The 19,899-nt window shown below is 51.9% G+C and overlaps 5 protein-coding genes across 5 annotated transcripts; 3 read left to right on the top strand and 2 right to left on the bottom strand.

Moving 5' to 3' along the window:
* Positions 1-5,595: 5,595 nt before the first annotated feature.
* BESB_005100 (GTP-binding nuclear protein ran/tc4) lies at positions 5,596-8,349 on the top strand (the record flags this gene model as incomplete). The annotated part of the gene is made up of 5 exons (XM_029359265.1): positions 5,596-5,695; positions 6,551-6,699; positions 7,105-7,227; positions 7,744-7,906; positions 8,234-8,349. The coding sequence occupies 5 exons, from the start codon at positions 5,596-5,598 to the stop codon at positions 8,347-8,349; spliced, it is 651 nt and encodes a 216-aa protein (XP_029222178.1).
* A 1,575-nt stretch (positions 8,350-9,924) lies between these two features.
* BESB_005090 (uncharacterized protein) lies at positions 9,925-10,921 on the top strand (the record flags this gene model as incomplete). The annotated part of the gene is made up of 2 exons (XM_029359264.1): positions 9,925-10,676; positions 10,804-10,921. 2 exons carry the CDS (start codon positions 9,925-9,927, stop codon positions 10,919-10,921), a joined length of 870 nt encoding a protein of 289 aa, XP_029222177.1.
* Positions 10,922-14,727: 3,806 nt separating this feature from the next.
* Positions 14,728-15,637, top strand: BESB_005080 (putative prefoldin subunit 6; the record flags this gene model as incomplete). Its single annotated transcript, XM_029359263.1, has 4 exons — positions 14,728-14,782; positions 15,119-15,189; positions 15,296-15,420; positions 15,517-15,637. The coding sequence occupies 4 exons, from the start codon at positions 14,728-14,730 to the stop codon at positions 15,635-15,637; spliced, it is 372 nt and encodes a 123-aa protein (XP_029222176.1).
* A 570-nt stretch (positions 15,638-16,207) lies between these two features.
* BESB_005070 (uncharacterized protein) lies at positions 16,208-17,036 on the bottom strand (the record flags this gene model as incomplete). Its single annotated transcript, XM_029359262.1, has 5 exons — positions 16,208-16,275; positions 16,329-16,527; positions 16,587-16,728; positions 16,783-16,916; positions 16,977-17,036. 5 exons carry the CDS (start codon positions 17,034-17,036, stop codon positions 16,208-16,210), a joined length of 603 nt encoding a protein of 200 aa, XP_029222175.1.
* An 831-nt stretch (positions 17,037-17,867) lies between these two features.
* On the bottom strand, positions 17,868-19,293 carry BESB_005060 (ribosomal protein RPL26; the record flags this gene model as incomplete). The annotated part of the gene is made up of 5 exons (XM_029359261.1): positions 17,868-18,022; positions 18,178-18,319; positions 18,407-18,543; positions 18,829-18,837; positions 19,230-19,293. 5 exons carry the CDS (start codon positions 19,291-19,293, stop codon positions 17,868-17,870), a joined length of 507 nt encoding a protein of 168 aa, XP_029222174.1.
* Between the last annotated feature and the right edge of the window lie 606 nt (positions 19,294-19,899).

Raw genomic sequence — 19,899 nt, 5'->3', positions numbered from 1 at the left:
CTTCATCTACGGACTTGCCTGGCTCGGGTCGTTGGAGAATTTTTTCCAGTTCACCCGAAGCGATCTTTGGATCAATGGGCGGCTACGGGGCGGTGCCTCTCCAGCACCCAGACCGAGCAGTGGAAAGCCCAGAACTGCTTTCGGGCGCCCTTCCGCTTTCACCGGCTGCATCGACCATTCAACTTTCTGTGCCCCCTAGAAGATCGGCTGCCATCTCGTTGGGTCGCCATGTTGGAGGAGAAAATCGAAACCAGCTAGAGCAACGATCCTCGTCTGCAGAAGGTACACAGGGGCGCGTTCAGCGCGTTCAGCCTTCCTCTCTCCAGTTGAGTCATTCAGGTCACGGAGTCACCTGCGTGCAGCAGCAAGACGACGATGCCAGCTGGGGCGCTGTGGCGCTCCAGGATCCGAAACCCGTCTCACTCGAGAGATGCTGCATCACAATTTGGTGCATCGGCATCCCTTCTGTGTATACGTAGGAATTCAGCCTGAGGGCGATGGGTTTCCAGCCCGAAAGAGGTCGCTTTCTGAACGTATTCGGGAGTTCCGCGGGGCTGTAGCTGTACTTGCCAGGAGTGTGGTCGCGGAGGCACACCACGTCGTGCGAAGCAGTACGGCGACGCTTGGGAACGCATGCCACTTGGCACTCACTAAACAACGCCTATGGCTAGAGGCTCTCGTCTGTGCGGTTTACTTTTGCTGCTGCTACGCCAGAAGAGGCCAGTCACTTGGAGAAGAGTACTGTGATTTGCTCTTGGTGAGCGCAATTCACTCAAGGATATCACTAAGATGTCAGAAATCTGTAGGTGGAAGACGAATATAGTGCCGTACAAGTAGTTTTGCGCCACGTTTTTGTTGTGAAACAGTTCGATCGTTTTCCGGGGGAACCGCCGGTATCATCGAGAGGCACGTGCATGCAGACCGCGCGGTCTAATAGGCACCAGAATGAAGTCCAAGCGTATCGCTCTGCTGATGCCACAGCGGCGTAAGTGGAAGACTGGATACTGAGAAGTGAAGGATTGGGTTGCACAACGCATTACGGCTCATAACGACCTCACGGTTCGGTATTGAATACCTTGCGCTATGGTGTGGCGGACTTGCAGGTTCGGGAAGAGCTGTCCACCAAGGATCAGAGAACATCCGCCTTTGTAGCGGCGAAACGACGGACTGTTATGCTCGTCGGCCTACTGCACTCCTTTTCTTTCCCTCTAATAGCTTTGCTTCTTGGGAGAGTTTTGCGGTAAGAAGCCAGTCCTGGGACTTGTCTGACCGCAGAATTGCTGAGCATCCCATGCTGTGAGTCCCGTTGGTGTGAGAGGGCGCGACAAAGCCTTGTCGGGTTGTCATAAGCTAAGGTGTCTTTAGGGCCTCCCGTGTGTGTACCCTGTACGTGGAACGTCCACCAAATGCAGTTAAAGGCAGGGGCATTCATCAGTTGTGTGGTGGTTTGCTGTGTCCAGGTTGTTAGGATACTCGACTGCAGTTTCTACTTGCAGGACGATGCTTGTAGGTGAGGCAGACGTCTCCGAGCAGATAGGGCTTCCATTTCCCTGCATGAACTGCACTAGTGCCGCAGGACATTTCTGGACCCGTATGTGCGGTTACCTGCCTGCAGCGTTTCGCCGGTTGCATCTTGCAGCCTTCTTCTGGAATGCCGGGCATTTTCATTTCTCCACAAGGTCAGAATAATGAGTGTTTTTGCGCCAAGCTGTTGTTTGCCTGGTTTCCATGTGGGATCCTTTTCCGAACTAGAGGTTCTCAGACATGGCTTGTCGTCGTGCATGGGTTGCAATTGGCAAACATGGATTGATTTCTTATGTATCTGTCTTGCCCGGGCTACTGATTGCCGGCCTCACGGCGGGAGTGCAAGCGGTGAGAGATGACACGATCAGGCCTGGTGTAATCAAACCTATCTTGGGGTCCGACGCCTCCGGCATGTCTGGCAGGACGGGCATTTGCTGATTCAAACAACATCATTTTCGGTGTTGTCCTCAGAGGACTAAGCGGGCGCGTATTCTGTGAGGTTGAAAGGGCCTCAGAGCAATACTGGGGGGTCTTCCTGTGTGGTGGTTGGTCAATCGCGCTTGAATACCAGAAGTTTCCTACACAGCTGTCTCCCCCCGACTACGCGATGCTTGCTCACAGGTGCACGTTGACACGTTTCGCAAGCCTCGCGCCGATGGCACCTGGCCGTGATGAGCAGCAGCAGCAGACTAGGCAGACCTGTAGGTTGCTCGCCGTGTTGCTAGCCGTACAGGGTACTGTGTCCCTCTGTTCGGTGGCGGAAGGCGCTTTTCGGCATGTGAACTTTTGGCATGCCTATCAGCATTTGAAGTCGAGTCTGCGTCTGCGGGAACAACAGCACACATCTGAAATGGAAACGGCAGGAGCGGATTCAGCAGACACAGGAGGAGCCTCTGCTTTTCCAACCACTCAGTCAAAAGTACACACGGAGGACGACGAGGTTCGTCCGTTCCATGGCGTTAACGAAGACGATGACAGCAAATCAGCGCGGCCTTTGGGGAGTAAAGGTGACAGTGAAGAGGAACAGCAGAGCCAAGTGGAGCGAACCAGCAAGAACCAGGATGAGGAGAAAACGCAGGGGACAGTATGCCTGTTTTGTCAGGGGAGGTGCCTTGACCCAACAGCGACAACCTGTGGGCATATCTTTTGCTGGACCTGTATCATGCGATGGATACTTCAGCAACAGAGAGACCATACTTCTGCTGCGTGCCCAGTTTGCAGGTTAGGCTTCGTGTGCCACGACAGGCTTCACATGCCAGCACTACGGACTGTACGAACTGCAGCCAAGCTATTAATGTATTCCTTGTATAAACGATAAGTGCAACCGGGTGTCTCTTGGTCGGTAGTGTTACTGTAGAAGTAAGGCGGGGGCGGAATGGAGTCGTCTGCTTGTCCCGGTACATACCACAGTCTTGCTGCATTGTCTGCATATAACATTTCTCTGTCCGTTAAGCTCAAGTTGATGAGGAACGTTCATCAGGCAGGCAGCACAGAACCACGTCTGAGTCAACTTTACTGCGTAAATCCTCCTCCCGCTTGGAGACTGTGGATGTAAGGATACGATGGTGAATAGACGGCACGTCCTGCCCTTTAGCGTGTGACATATTTCGATATACGTGTATACGTTTCCTGTAGTTGCAGTTGTTAGCCTCGCATTGTTCCTTTGTCGCAGCTGGCAGTCTCTTTCACGTAACCCAGGTACGCTCTGATGAACGGCATTTTGTTATGTTTGCAGAGCCGCGTGCCCTCCGCAAGAGTTGGTTCCTTTGCACCACTACTGCCCTTCGATGAGTCTGCGGCTCCAGCAGTTACAGAACACAAGGGCCATCTTTTAAAAACCCCACGAGATACGAAAGAACAACCACTGTGGTTTCTTGGGCCTCCGCCGCCTGCACTCGTGTATGTTCATGGGGGATATCCCGCGTTGCAGGCGTGCTATGCAGGGGCAGGTGATAACATGAACGCTGATGAGTAACTACCTGTTTTGGAAGCAATTCCATCTCGAAGGGTACCCCCTTTCCTAGCTACAGTTTGGAAGCGAGATTATGCTTTGATGAAGAACGCAGCTGGCAAGATGGAACGGATAGTAAATTGTTGAGTTTGCGTGAACTGTACACTGCTCTATTATACGAGAGCGTAGTTGAAGACAGACCAGAGCGTATAAGCAGTTGTTGGTATGCTTTCCTGTTGGGTTATTGCACATGAGTTGTGACCGACCTCGCGTGTTGTGCCTATTCTCACGCGGTACGAAATGAGTGCATTCTCTATGCTTGTGTGCTATATTTGCTGGGAGAGTTACTGTCGTCTAGTAAATACAGACTTCAACGGCAACTCTTCCGCTAGTGCTCGCACGTAAAAGCAGAGATGTTCTGAGATGATACATGGTTTCTCAGGGAAACTTGTGCACAGTGATGAGGCAGCTTTTGGTGAGAGCAGTGGCCTCTTAATGCCACAATAGCGGTAGAATGAGTAAGTACTTCAGCATGGCTGACCCACGAGAAGGCAAGGGGTGATGACTTCAGGACACCTTGCTTGACGTTGCCTCGCCGCCAGTTCGTCTGACCGTGGCATGCGGCCAGCAACTCATTACTCACACCTCAAGACGCCCACAAGAAAAGCCACAGCCAGCAGCTCTGCTGTTTGTAGGCAATGTCTTACCGGTTACAGAGGCGTTTGAAACTGCACTTCAAGGTGACTAGCGCGACTATTTCACACAGCACCCTTTCAGTGCGCTGAAAAGGGAATAGGATGCTACTGGAAATCGTAGGTTGCGTACGCAGACACGTTTACCTGTTTCTGCGGGCACAAGCGAAACGGCTAGTGCGGCTGACGGATGCAGGGCGGTGCCTGCCGTGCCATGCGGGCCTCGACAAGGGTGGCGGTGGGCAAGACGACAACAAATCGCTTCACGAACGTGGCTGGAACGCAACGTGGTGATTTCAGCTAGACTCGTATCTCGTCATGTGGCCACGGTGGCCCCTCCTTATTCTTTTCCTGAATGAATTTTTCTGGCTGCATGATGCTAGGCACTGTTTTGAAGGCGAAAACGGCCACCTGGTTTCCTTTGCTTCGGCGCTGCCCCCCAGTTGGTTTCGTGTCTCTTCAGGAGTTAGCATGCACTGCCAGAGGCTCATGGCCACGCCGGTAAATCGGATTTGGGTATTTAGAGGACTTGCCAAATGCATACTCCTGCACCTAAGAAGCCGCCAGAGTAAATATGCCTTGCTTCCGTGAAAAAACAAGCAGAGCTTTTCGTTATCTTTCTCTGGGGTAGATAGACTGTCTTTTATCTTAACATCTTACACAGGCACTGCAGGGTAATGTGCGCGCGACTTTTTATAAGGCGACATGGCAGATGCAGGTGAGCGCAAGGGGGGAGGGAGCACACCAGTGGGATGGGGGGTAATCCTCTGGTTTTGTCGTCACACTAAGTCTCTGCTGGAGAAGTCCTCCGGACGACGCGGCGACTGGGTGGGGTGGTAGGCAGCAAGGGGTAGCTTGTGTGTTGTTCACCTGTCGACCTCACGGCTTCTTTCTCCCCGTGCCTTTGCGGGCTTCCTCTACGGAAATTTTACCGACGGCGTCCTGGCTTTGTTCACGGCGAAGGTGCGCGTTGTGCTCTCGGCTTTCCTTCATAATAACTGTCAGGCCGTCGAGGAAATTAGCGGTCGTAACCGGAGAGGAAAATCAAGAGTCGAAAGGGGATGTGACAGCCCCCGTCGGCGATGCCAGGTGCAGTGATTTTATGACCACGTAGGACGAGCTCCATGACTCTCTGTTTTAGTAAATTCCTCACCAGTTTGCCTTTGTAAAGACTCTGAGAAACACTGGTGTGGCGTCGAGTTTGTGTTCACCAGCTGTTAGTCGTCATCAAATCACTTTTTTTCTGTTTTGTCTCACCGTTCTTTGCGGCCAAGACGTCGTCGTCCCAACTCTCCCCACATCGTTTTCGACTTCTCAGTCCATGACATTCTGTCTCTGCTGAAAGTGCTTCTGCATTCAGCGTCCGGTTTCTCACTTAATAACTGACTCAAACACTTTTTTTCCTTCTTAAAACACGAGGAAAAAACCATGGCGGCTGCTGCAGCACAAGCAGTGCCCGAGTTCAAACTCATCCTCGTCGGTGATGGGGGTGTCGGGAAAACCACTCTGGTCAAACGCCATTTGACAGGTATGTCGTTCTCATTCGATCTGGTCCAGGAGACGTTTACCAGTGGTGAAGGAGGTCTGGGTGACCCCCCGGTTAAGCGATCTCGGATTTGAGGCCGTTTCGTGCGAGTGTGAGGCCATATCGCCAGCACCCTATGGGGAAGAATGTCTCGCTTCGATCTGTATCAGGACGAGCTGTCATCCCAACTGGTGATGGAACGCCACTCTGATGAGACGGGGTTTGCCCGGCTCCTGCTTCCCATAGCCGGCTGTACCAGTATATAGTATATAGGCGCCGTCGATGCTTGTTTTCCCATTTTTCGTAACGGTTCGCGGTGAAAGGGTTCAAGGGTCTATGGATGGTCCGGTTCATGTGCGGGCTGCTACTCAGGCCGGCGTATGCGCCCACTGCCGGACTGTGCAGGATGGACGCTCAGCGCATGTGAAGGCGTCGCCGCCAGCTGCGTGTGTGACAGTTGAATGTGTGTTTTGGGAATCGGGTTTGCGGGCGAACGCAGTAGAGACGTCGCGTTTGCTTCAATATCTGGCGAACTTGGTCCTGTGTGAATCTCCATAGTGTAAGCAATGGCTCCACCGGTATACCGCAGCAGTTGGAAATCTGACATTTTTGCAACTGCGCACGTGGGATTGTTGGTCGGATTGGTGGTAGTGCCAGCACGGCAAAGTACCGCTATTTCGTGGGGGTTTGAACCATTGACAGACATGCTCGCTACTCTGTCCTCTGCACAAGCAAGTGGCGGTTCCAGGTTACGATGACAAGGTTATGGTGGAAGGGCGGCGGTACCTGTCGGGTATATTCGCAGTGAGAAGCAGACCAGCCACGCTGGTGCGCTACGGTGCCTCTGGTTACTTTCAGGCGAGTTCGAGAAGAAATACATCCCCACTCTTGGTGTGGAGGTGCATCCGCTGAAGTTCCAGACCAATTTTGGCATGATTACCTTCAATGTGTGGGATACTGCCGGTCAAGAGAAGTTCGGAGGTCTCCGCGATGGATATTACATCAAGGTAATGAGCCTGCTCCGCAAGTGCAAGGCCACGGTGCTGTTGCGCTTGCCCTGGGAGCATGAGCACAGAAGCAGCATGGTGGATTAGCCTCGGTGACGCAGTTGTTTTTTTGTTTTTTTTCTTGCAATCCTTCCCCTAGCGTTGGTCACAGCTTGGTTCAGCGGTGGAATACTCACCCGTTTCGTGTCGCTGAAAAAGGGAGATTTTGTGTGGATATTGGTTGTGTTTTGGTAGTAAGAGAGTTGCAGTTGTGCGGTATGTGTTTGGGCGGTGAAGAGCGGATGGTGTGGTTCATTTTTCCTATGGAACAGACTCGTAGCATCAAGCCCTTGAGAATGCACTTTTGTGACTGTTCCGTGGAAGCCAGGGGGCTCTGACATTGGACTTATTGTATGTATACTACAGGGACAGTGCGCAATCATGATGTTCGATGTGACCGCGCGTATCACTTACAAGAACATCCCCAACTGGTACAGAGATATTACCCGAGTCTGCGAGAACATTCCCATTGTTCTTGTCGGCAACAAGGTAGGCGAATTGTATTTGCCAGAAGTGCTCGGTTCTTGTCTTCGGATACTCTTAGGTCAGTGAGTAGCGGGTTCTGAGCCTTTCTTGTGATTTTGCTACGTGGACCGAAATGTGATTGTGGAAGTGTGATGAGTTAGTGGGTGGGGTATATTACAGAGACACAGTACCGGCAACGCAAGTCAATTCCATATGTTTTCTTGTTAGCCCTACAGCTAGGCGACTGGCACCAGCCAGTCCCCTTCCGTGTGCTTAGCTCAGTTGCTTCGCGCTGTATTCGAGTGGTGAGGGACAGGGTGTGCCGCATCCCCCTCCGAGCTTGTGGAACGGGCGGTTTCTCCTCGTTGTTGTAGCGGTTCTGAAGTCTGCGATATGTGGACGGGGAGATGGAGAGTGTATCCGTATACCGTACAGCTTCGCCGTTAGTTCATCTTGTAGAGCGTGACTATTTCTTTAGTCATGCTAGTAGCAGACACGATCCAATGAGACAGCTTTTGGATTACGTCTGCCGATTTTCAGGTTGACGTCAAGGACAGGCAGGTAAAGGCGCGCCAGATCCAGTTCCACCGGAAGAGGAATCTTCAGTACTATGACATCAGTGCTCGATCCAACTACAACTTCGAGAAGCCGTTCCTGTGGCTCGCTCGGCGCCTGACGAACCAGCCGGCGCTGTCCTTTGTTGGTGAGCTTGCATGCCTGGTTTGTGGTAGTTCCCTCGGTCAGCTGGGGGGCAGGCAGTAATCCGCAGGTGCGGTGTTTGTGAGTAAAATTGGCGCGAAAAGGTGTTAGTGCGTGTTTGGCAGCCAGCGATATATCTTATAGTGAACTGACCTCTCGTCAGCACCTCGTGTAAAGATGTTCTAATGGTAGTGCATATTTCTCATGTTGATTGGATCCTCCGTTACATATGCTGGCGGCATTCTCAACGTGCATATCTCTCCCATCAATCGCAAGAAGATTCGCCGTGCTTAGTAGATATGTCAGTGCTGTCTTTTCTTTGTGTTCACAGGCGAGCATGCGAAGGCTCCAGAAATCCACATCGACCCGAACCTTGTGCAAGAAGCCGAGAGGGAACTCCAGGCTGCTGTGAGCACCGCCATTGATGATGATGACGAGGATCTGTAAAGGAACAGCTTGGAAGCAGTACCAGTATATGCTTGTGTATTGGTGCGTTCGGCAGGGCTGGTGTCTCATGTAGCGCTGGTATGTATGAAGCCAGTCCGTTGGCTGGTCGTCTGATTTCTTTCTGACTTTCTGGCAAAAGTCCGCTGAGGCCGCGTGATTACTCTAACTGGATTCCTGTAGCTGGATTACGTCAACTGTCAAACTGTCACTGCAGCGACCTCACTATGAATAGACTCCTCATTGTGCTGGGAACTTTTTCGGCAGCACAGGAGTTATTGGAATACTACACGTGGCAGGTGCCGGTCACTTTTCAACTCCAAGAAGGGACCGGGGAATATTCGGGAAAATGTCGCGGATACGTAGAATTGTACAGCAGCAAATTCAAGCCGAAGAGTGACTGCAACGGCGAGAAACACAATGCCATTTCTCGTGTCAGGCAGTCGTGTCTATTGTTTTTGTTTCAGTGGTGTAGGTGCTGTAGACTCTTCGGGAGTACCACGGTCTTTTATCTACGACTCGACGAAGCTGCGCGGTCGTGCGCACGTCAGGTTGCGCAGATGGCGTGAGCGAGAGCAGTTCTGAAGCATGATTTATATGCGTCACTAGTGATGCCGCGGAACAGCCCCATTCTGGGCCGATGAAGTTAGAGTCCGTTCCATTGCAATTTTGGAGAGACACGCCGCATGGTGATAAAGAAGATCGCCTTGGTCCCACACACAGGGCAACCTACATCCCTCATCATGTACACGGATAAGCTGCAGTAACCTCTTGTTTCAGAATTGAAGCCAATCGACATTTTTCGTCGGGCTGCTCCAGCTCCTGAGAGCGCATGTGCCCCGATTCCACCGGTAGGACCAACAATTGGGCCTACGATTCCTGCCAGAGATGGCCACCGTCGGTTGCATGAAACTGTACTGATTAATTATCCCGTCTTGTCCACGTTCGCAACAGCAAATAGATGGTGGGTCATTGCCCACTTAATGAGTGGTTATTGCCGTATGGCCCCGGGCAGACTCTCGTCAGCTTCAGTAGTGTTTCCGAAGTAACGCGTGCTCCCCGTATATGAAGGTGTTATGATTACTGCAACTAGCAAGAAAATCTACGGAGCAGGGAAAACGTTTGTTGCATTCTGGTCAAGCCACATGTCTTTACACGTGAGTCCGCGCAGCTCAGAGTGCCTTCCCCCACTTTTTTTTTACTGACACCGTCGGTGTAATTTCTGCTCCGGTCTTTTACCTGTGTCGTAGGTTCATACAGGTCTTCATTTTTTTCCTTTTTGGGGTACCGTTCTTTTGCCCGGCGCTAATTCCCTCATTTGGCATTTATGTTGATGTCATTGGCTGAACTAGTTTTTCCTGCACCGCTCTTGCTGGCTACCATGGTGCAAGTGAGGCAGTGTCAGTAGATTTTTAGTGCAAGTAGCGCTCTGCAGTACATTCATCTATATTATATGAATATATATATACATCTGCATGTTCACATGGTATGGTGAGTAGATTTGTTATCAGTGCCGAACACTTCCAGAACAAACTGTCTGTCTTTTTCTCATTGCGCTTGCACGAGGGAGAAAGAAATATGGGGTGCGTGATATGCAGAACTCGAGAGGCCGCGGTAGTCTCTCCTGGAATACTCCAAGGGGGATCAAAGGAAGAGGTGGCATCTCGAAACAGTACAACCGTTGCGACCCGCCGTACAGACAGCAGGCTGGCAGAGAGCATTGATTCTGAGGAAGAAGGGCAAGCAAGTGGTCGGTCGCTACCAGTTTGGGCGCAGCAAGATGAGGAAAAAAATACTTGTGGAGCGGGCGCCGGGAATTCGATTTCCAGGTTTCCTCATTGGCTCGAGGAGACTCACGACAGGCGCAAATACAGAGAGGAAGGTACCGCAGGGGCTGTGGGCGGTTTTATAGAAGATTCTGTGTCTTCGACCTCCTTGATTTCGCGAATGACTTTTTCGGCGCTCCAAAAAGAAATGAAACGAGTCTGCCCAGCTATCATTCCAGTTGCTGATGACACGGAAATGGAGTTTGAAGATGACGACCCTTTCCTCCGCATTGAGAGATCGGCGTTCGGCTCGTCAAACCCTCAGGCTGTACAGGCTTCTGACCGTAACTCTCATCAACGGCCGCTTGACTCTTCTGAAACTCTAGATTCTCGTCAACTCGTTGCATTTCGGGAAGATGACGCCGCCAAGATGACGGTGTCAACTATAAGTTGTACAAAACGTCTCAGAGGCATTTCCTCTCCAATAAATATGGAGGCGTGGGCTAATTTGGCATTCGATCCCCGCCTCCGCAACGATGTTAACTGTTCAGAAGAAATTCTTGGGTAAGGGGATGGCTTCTATGTTTATTGGCGATCAGTGGCTGGACACCGTCCAGTTACGTCAGGGCTGATATACTCGCGCTGCTACGGCCACATCAAACCATACGTGGCTCAATTCGTGTTTTTGCAGTTGTAATTACACCAAGGAATACTTGTATATGGTGGTAGACAAGGGTTCTAGAGGAAGAAAAACTGTAGACATGGCAGGGCCTCGGTGGGGATTCAAAACCATGTGCATAAGGACTTAAGCATGCCCCACCAAAAACACACCCCGAAGAACGTCGTTGCTCCATGTTTAATGTCTCCATCCGCGTGCGGCTTCTTGCATCAGGAATATACAGGCACTGCATTACCAGCGCATGTCAGCATGCCAAGACAGAGGATACTTGTCAGGCCCTGCCCGCCTCAGAGGCCTACGAACCACTCCAACGATATCAGAATGCCCATTTACAGCCTCTGCACAGACAACTGAGGACCTGTCTTTGACAGCGGACGCCCTACAACAGGGGAGGGTACCCCCTCCGCCCATCGCAGCGGCAAACGTTGCTTCCCTTCAAGGTGAAAGCATCGCCCCTCCGGTGTTGTCACTGACGGATATGAATATGAACAGCCAAGCTTGCGAACAGATGCCGGCGAGTAAGACTGAAGGTGTATGGTTTGCGAGGGCAGCAGCAAGTCAGCGCAATACATCCGATGCGGCGGAAAACTGAATCTACCTCCCCTGTTTACTTGGACATGCGTAGAGCCCCCGAAAAATCCCGGGATCTGCTGTGTGGCGCGCAGGCACGAAGCAGGATCGCCCGAGTACACAGAAGGGCTGTCTTTGTTCCACTTCTCATACTATCTATCTGCATCCTGTGCCGGTAGCGCCTGAGCACTTGGCCCTGATATGTAGCACCCCGCCGCACAGGAACGAGCCCCCAGGCTCCAACGTGTCAATCGCTATGAACGGGTGGCCGGGGGAGAGAGGCGCGTTGATAGAGTTGAGGGTCACCTGCTGCGCGGCGGTGCTCGAATATCAACACTTTCAGGTTGCAGCTGACAAAGCCGTTGCTACGCACGATGCGCAGGCGAACCTGTGTTCACAGTACTTGTGAGAACTCGACGAAGAAAGCAAGAGGACCGGCGCCGCTCCTTTGGTTTCGAAATTTCAGGAGCATGCCATCCCGGGGGCAGTCATTTCCGATATGGATTCGTCTGCTCTGTTCTAGCTCCTCGAACTCAAGTCGTACCTTGCTGAACGCGACACCCGTGACCTGTGCGTGGTGCCATGAGTGCGCGCTCACCCAGGCATGCAGACAGCACTGGTTTGTTGCCTGCCTCGCTCCGGCTCCCACTCTAACACACACTACACTGAACTTTTCCGCTGCCATTCGCTTGGCGGGGCAGTTATCACATATCTGCTGCACGTTTGACTACAGCTTTGAGGCGACAATCACAGGATGACTGCTGTGTCTGCTCCCTACTCGTCCCTGCAGGCGACAACTACATTCCCTAACGGTTCCGCTATGTGCTTTCCTGCCAGTACCAGGTTGGTCGCGTACTCGATTCGCTGCGCAAGCCAGAACTAATCCGTTTACATGCCGAGGTGACACGCTGACATCGGGCAGACGGATGCGAATCGCACCATAGCCTGGACCTTTACGCAATGGCGACTAAAGTGTTCAGTGGTTCACGCCAATTCAGTGCGGTCACCTCTTTGAACACAGAACGAGCGTTGCTGGCCCCTATGGGGGATGAGCTCCCGCGTGACAGCTATGTGGTACGAGAAGAAAAAAACTTCTGCACCGTGTGCTTAACAGAATCGAATTACGGCACCATGGCCCCCAAGAACCCTGCCACATCGCGAAGCAGGAGAGGCGTAAATCACTATGACGTTTTCGTCTTGCTCATTTACGCACCAGAGTAGCTTATCACACATGCACTAGACTCCCAACCTGAGCCACCCAGCTTTGTGAGGTGATTGCATAAACTGGGAGTTGCCGGTCAGCTCTCGAGCATGTCCGCCAACTCGATGGAAGACAACACTTTTACGCGAATGCACACACGGAGGCACTCCCCGATATTGAAGAACTGGACTAGTATCAGTGCAAGCAAGTGGGGGAGCGAAGTCTGACACGGGGTCATTCTGTGAGACACCGACGTTGAGGGAAGGCATCCGAAAGATTTCGATTAGACGGCCATCAGCGAGCCGGACAGGTTTCACATTCGGCGGGACTGCCGGAATTTTTCGCGGGCTGAAGTGCTGTACAATGGTTCTGACATGCGTTCCGTTCTACAAACAGCACATCCAAGGCATGGCCCGTAGAGCCCAATCGAGTGCGACCAAATTGTGCCAGTCCGTCCAGATGAGAAAAATCTGCCTTACACGGGAGAGAGAATTCGCACCGTCGAGTTATATCACACGTCCTGCCGTAGAGTTTACCTGCTGCTGACGAAGCCGGCGAGGCATGGACATGCAGAGAGATTCACCGCAAAAGCTGCAGCAATCTGCTGCTGATTCATTTTCTGAAAGATAATACACATACATGGGCACGATCGCATAAGGTATTTGATACGAGTGTTGCAAGACAGTAATGAAAACAGTCAGTTATGTCGTGGAAGGGCGCCATTGTGCATGGCCGTCATGCAGACTTATTCTAACCCTCGAATTATTATACGATCAGAGGGTAACGGCACTCCAAGACAATGCTAGTTTGGCTTCAACGGTTGAAGCTCGGTTAACGCCTAATCTGACCCGGCCCAGTAAGAATAGGTAGAGTGAATACTAACATAAGGGCATCTGAGTAAGATATAGATGGTGTCTTGGGAAACAGCCACACTTTCCAAAACGATGACCCGCAGCACCTCTATCCCCGTGTGGAGGACACATGCTAATGCCGCGTAAAGAAGAAGCTGAGACTCTTCGGAACGTGACTGCGTACCAGAGGAGGTTGCAGAGAATCGAAGAGAGCTATTTCCGGGATGGAGATGAGGGACACTCCCAACCTGAAAAGGCCAAACATGAACCGTCTTGAATGATTAGCATAACCAAGTGAGGAAGAAGCCGAAAATGCGGCTTCATTGTGACAAGGATGCACCATAGGAGAACCACGTCATTCGGTCTCGTCTCACTCAATAAGTGGTGTACCTCAGTTGTTCCTCCTTGGAACTGAATCCCGGTCGAAGCTCCTTGCCAATCTGTCATTGCTCCTCCGCTTTGCGAGTTATTTGTGCCCGAGAAACACGCAGTTCTTGGGTGCATGACGGCGTTGAGAAACCGGATAAATCAGCCGCGGTTGGGCGAGCAGGTATCACGAAAACCTTCGCACTGCATCCAGCGGAGAGCCGGACCGCCGCAAGACACGAAACAATCGGGACGTGGCAAGCAGTTGACGACACGTGGAAGCCTAGCCCCTCCGATATGCGTTGCTTGAGGCAAGGAATCAATCGAAAGATTTAGCCGGAAAGGCCTAAGTCCGGATCAAGGAAGCCACAAAACAGAAAAAGATGCGACCCGGGAGAAAAAAACGCTCTGTCTCGGGAGGTTGTCAGCCAGCGCCTGCGCACGACCCCGTTCGCGTCTGTTGGAACAGGGGCGACATCCAGGCTTGCAGGGAACGTCTTATGTGACCTTAAGGGAAGATGTAATCATGGTAAAAGTCAAGGCTGTGCGCCGTTCGCAGGTCTTCTCATCAGCTTGCAGCCGTGAGCGAAACAAGATTCGCTTTCCCACCTGGGCCCGACAACGGAGACAGGGTCTGACGCCCAATCGGGATAGCACCCGGCGAAGCGGAGCGCGCGCAAATCACGCGCACACGACGCGGCCGTGGTGCATGCGACAAGTTTTTCGAATGCTCAGCGGAAAATGCAAGCACATTCGGACCGGCAGGCTGTCGAAACAGGCTGCCCCAGTATCATAATCTACGTTTTCCACAAGAAGCATTGGCACCGACGCGGTAAATACTGGGTATATCCATTGACGGCTCTCCTCAGAGAATCAGCTTGGAATTGGATTCCCGCTGCGGCATGTACAACAATCGTGGCCACTCCAGCGCGTAGCGATATTGACATCATGTCTCAAGAACAATTGACAGAAGCGATGCGAGAGTTCGACCGCCTCATCGGGAGTGAGCCTTAGAATGCACATTTTGTCGTGGCGGTGATTCCAAGTGGTTCGGTGTTTGCTCGTTTCAGTCCTACAGCGACCAGCACGGTGGCACTCCACAGTCCTTCATTACGAGACACTGGAGGCGACTACGCCAGCCGTAAACTCTGTTCATACACGTCTCCTCGTAACATCCCAGTCTCCGCTGCTTTTCCCTCCGTTACTAAGCTTACGAGAAGACGTCGCTACGAAGCCTGCCGTTGATTTCGTTTGCAACGCTTCCACAAGGGCCTCCATGCACGTGTTTTGGGTGTGCCGAAGACTGCAGTTGCCGTTTGCATTTGTTGTGGCTGCTTAGGGATGGAAGAAAATCTCCAGATGAGGAACAAGTTGATGACGCAACAGAACGAGAATGAAGGAGTTGCGAAGGTGAGGATATTTACCCCAAGTGCGCATCCTGTTACCCGGAATCCATCACCGCTATTCAGTGAAAGAATATGCAACGAATGTGCTTTTCCACAATTTCTTCGTTCAGGAACTAGCTCAGCTTCAGGAGGACTCCGTTCTGTATAAAATAGTGGGACCTGTGCTTGTCAGACAGAACAAGGACGACGCGACAGCGACGGTGAACAAGAGACTCGACTATATTCGGGGAGAGTTGTAAGCCACACTCTGAGAGACTAGCAGACGTTTTATTCACGCCTGTTGCCATCCTAGATCTGCGCGTCTCGTGCCTGTATGTGTCTTCATTACCAGGCAACGATGTGACAAGCTTGACTCGGATATGAAGGCGCAGCTTAAAGAGTCCACGCAACGAATTGAGACCCTTCAAAAGAAGTTATTGGACCGGGAGAAACAGAAGAGCGGCAGGATTTAGAGGCGTATCCTTTCCACCACCTGCACGTGCACAACAGTAGCACGGGGTGGTACTGTCGGTGCCGGCACAACAAACTGAATGTACGGCGTGTTAGGCTGGTGGCCTCATACAGGCGACACTGCCTCATTGCCCTACAAGTGGTCTGAATCTGCGGGACACTCAGAAAAAGAAAATTATACGAGCACTTCAACAAGCAGTCGAGGGAACTTACTGTTCTGGCGCCCCAGCCAGTTCGTCAAAACTCATGCATTTGTTCATGATAAAGGTGGCGATAATCCAGATGCTGTCACAGTTTTTTTATTTTTTTACGGTTTTCGGAATTGCAGAAATCCTTACCAGTAAAGTTGGAAAAGAGCCAGAAGTCCGAAGATGCCAGCAAAGGCGAGCTTCACCGCTGCAGCATATTGCTTTCCTACAGTTACCTTCCAGCATACCTTCCTAGCTGACACTTACGCCTCTTCTGCATCTTCAGTAAGACAGTCACTTCTTCTTGTTGCTGGTGAGTGAGATGTTGGGCTCTGATATTTGCTTCGTTACCAGCGAATCCACACGTACGATGGGATGTGACACTTACTCGGGGGGAAGCTCGTCCGCACTGACTTCTTCGGTCTGTCCCTCAGTCTGATTGAGATGGGGTACTGGAGACCACAGAACAATAGCCAGGAACAAGTTCGTTCCCGCGTTTGCATACCAAAAGGAATATCATCATATTTAGGGATCTCAGGCATCTTTGGGAGAGGCGGAATGCTGATTTCGGGCATCTTCAAGGCCGGAAGTTTAGAATGCTGTAGAATTTGAATAAGCATGGCGTGTTCCACCGCGGCGGAAGGCTGCATGGTTATCCGGTTCCGGAAATGGGGCAGCGTGTCGAGCTCCTTGAAACCTTCGCTCTGCTCCCCAGTAATGCGAATCGACAGCGAGTCTGCATCTAGAAGGGTGTGGTGCTTACGACGCCGACAGGTGCCTTCGGCAGTGCTTGAGCCACGTTGGTAAAGCTTAGGACGGTGATAACTAAGAAAGAGAAGCAGACAAGAAATGTTGCAAGGTATATTATCTCCATGCATTGGTTCCGCCGCCAGAGGCCCCACATTCTGGACAGTTCGTGCTGCATTTTGAGACATGTTCTTGCGAATGCCATGGCTCACCCAAGCAGAGAGCTGACAATGTTCGTGAGCAGCATAAAGTATGCTGCACCATGCAGACTAGGCCGAAGGTACGCCAATGCCAAGTACAGCGATATCCCAGTCAAAACCTGAATAAATGCGACGACGACGAGGCCCTGTACAATAGTCGATAATGGCTAAACCAGGATTCAGATACTCAGGCGGGTAAGCCCTACCGCCCTGATGGACATGAATCCCAGGAAGCTCCTGGCCTTAAAATCGCTAGCTTGCGCCATATTGCCCTGCTGCAAACAGTTCGACGCCTTTGCTAGCCTAATACGTATACTGAAGTACTACGAGCCTGTTCGTTTGACACGGTAGTTCTCAACGCGACATAGGGCCGCCCGGACTTCTCGTCGACGGTGTCTATACACAGTCCCCTGCGAAGCTAGCAGAAAAGCGGTGTCTGCGCGAATACTGACACGAACGGCGCTGAGGTGTGCATATGTGGCAGGCACCGCGTTCTGCACGTCGGCGTAATTCTCACTAGACTGGTTGTACGTACCACCAGACCGCTAACACTGCTTGCGCGTACGGGACAGTTTTGTCTCGCACGTACCTTCCGGCGCTCTCCTCTCCCCCGCACCCCTCCCTCCGTACTGAGTGGTAACCGCAACGGCGGAAGACACGTGGCCTACCCGAGGCAAATGAACGTTGTCCTCACGTCAACGTGACTGGTAACACTCTCGCAGGAAAAACAAAGGTTACTGCAGTGTACGTACGTTGCATTGGTCAATCCTGCTGATACGTGCAAGGTGTGGAAAGCACCTACACTACCATGCTGGAGACTGAAACACCACCGCACAGCTGACATGTCGAACCGCCGGAGGCATTCTGCAGTTGTAATACGATTGTTGGCATTTTGACCTGTTTGGACGGTGCCCCATGTTGCCGTCCGCAGGTGAGTTGAAGGTCTTGCATGTGCAAGTGAAGGCTCGTCTCGCTTAACAATCATCTAGAATCAGACAAATCCAAGCGCACTCTGCACGAACGCCAACGTTGCCCAACTCCCGTGGAAACAGCCCAACATCCCCCATGACAAACAAGTCGGCAGCGCTTCTGTGAGATTAGTCGACCTGAGACATTGCCACGTCTTTTTCGGTATACTTGCCCTTCGTGGTCGCCCGGCTCTTCCTCTCCAGCAACGCCTTACGATCCTTGTCGAGCTTGGGCTTAGTGATCACCACCTTGCTTGGGTGGATGCCGATCGTCACAGTTTCGCCTTTGGTACAAACAGTCCCACAACTCACACATGAAACCGCATCACGACAAAGACGCGACGCTATCGCGCGCCTTTTCCACCCTTCCCGACCCCCCTTCCAGAAAAAAATCCCCTCGTGAATAGACCCTTCCCGTCCTCGTCTCAGCTACACGTACCGTTAGCCTTGTCGCGTGTGACGCGCTCAATGTGAATGACCCATTTCTTTCTGTAAACCTTAGTCACCTTGCCTTCACGATCGTGATGATGCCCCCGCACAACCATGACTTCGTCGTCCTTGCGAATGGGCAAGGATCGGACCTGCAACACCAAATATCAACGGCACGCGTGTATGATCCATCAGTCTCGTCCGCAGCAAGGAAAACACGCACTGGCGATCCAACTTACATTATACTTCTTCCTGAGTTCCTTGCACAGCGGGGCTGTCATGATCTTGCGACGAATGCTGGAAGGCGCCGAGAAGTGGGCCTTCCGCGACTTCCTCCTCGAGGAGCTGACTTCTGAAACACACGCGCACGAGAACACTGGAATGGTGCATTATCGAGGAGCGAAAAAAAGCATTCGGATAAGCTAAAGCGACGCCTCAACCTATGTTGAAGTCCCGAACACCGCGGTGTGGCGAACTGAAGAGGGGAGAAAGCAAAGTGTTTGCGATGGGGCAGGGGGACGACGCATGCCATTTGCTGCAGGGTTTACCGTATTTCAGCAAATTCATGAGTGAGACAAAGAACGGCCCCGAATTCCACATGGCAGTTGAAGAAGAAGCTTGCTCCACAATGGCCTGACAATGTCTGGAAGGCATATCCTACTCACGGCAACTGCAAAAAAAAAAAAAAAATATTTGAAACCCCCATGCAACACGCAAGGAGTGCTATACTTACGAGAGCTGAACTTCATTGTGTTCCACTTTCTCTTGTCACGCAGCCAAGGAGATACCACAACTTCTTCCTAAGAAGAAAAAGGTGATTCCGCGCAAGAAATAGTAGGCTGGCGACCAACAGAAGTACGCCGTGAAAGGTTCGTTCACTAGTTCACCCCACACGAACTGCTTGCGATTATGGGCTGCGCAGCACCCGTCAGCGCGACTGCATGCGAATTGCCGTGCCGAGTCTTGACAACCCTCAATAGCTCCTGTATCGTCCTGTGCGAAGCTGTACCGCAGTCAACAGACACGCGCACCGCCGCTGAGGCGGGCAGACGAGGTTCCTACCTCCGCATTTTTCGTTGTACGCCTTCTCTATCGACGGACTGAACGCTGGTGTGGAAATGGACATTTTAGAACTAAGGAGAGACAGCGTCCCGGAGAAGCGAGAAACTGCGTTATCTGCAGCGGCTTCCGATACCCAGTGGGTCTCTGTTTTCGGCACTGCTTTCCAGAAGAGTCTCCCCCTCGGCGCCATCTGACGCGAATTCGCTGGCGGTGCATTCATCTTTATCTTCTGACTACCGCAGCTGCGCAAAAGGAAGACGGTCCCATTTAATCAACCAACAATGTAGAGGGAAGACGTTTCACTGTTAGTCAGGCCACCGTCTTCCGCTCCCAGCAGCATGGAGACTCTCAGTTGTTGCCACACAACCTGGCTGCTCATAGCTTTTACTAGGCCTCTCACCATAACTTTTTAATAAAATTCAGGTAGGAGAGTTCAGTTGTTGGGCGCGCACCAGGTTCCCTCATCTAGAGAAACTTTCTCCTCCGGTCCCAAGGAAAAAAGTATCGTGACATCTGACCCGTACTGGCTGTACGCTAACCCAGGAGGTGCCAGCCGTTGTGGTGGTCGTACTCTTTTCATATTCCCATTTAGTTTTCTCGCCGCACCACTCCTCGAATTAGGCTCGCACAATGAGAGGCAACCAGCAATCTTCGAGAGCTCTGCAGGCAA

Source organism: Besnoitia besnoiti, chromosome I, assembly GCF_002563875.1.
Source record: "Besnoitia besnoiti strain Bb-Ger1 chromosome I, whole genome shotgun sequence".
In the NCBI taxonomy this organism is placed as follows: domain Eukaryota; phylum Apicomplexa; class Conoidasida; order Eucoccidiorida; family Sarcocystidae; genus Besnoitia; species Besnoitia besnoiti.
This window is presented reverse-complemented; position numbering and strand designations above follow the sequence as displayed.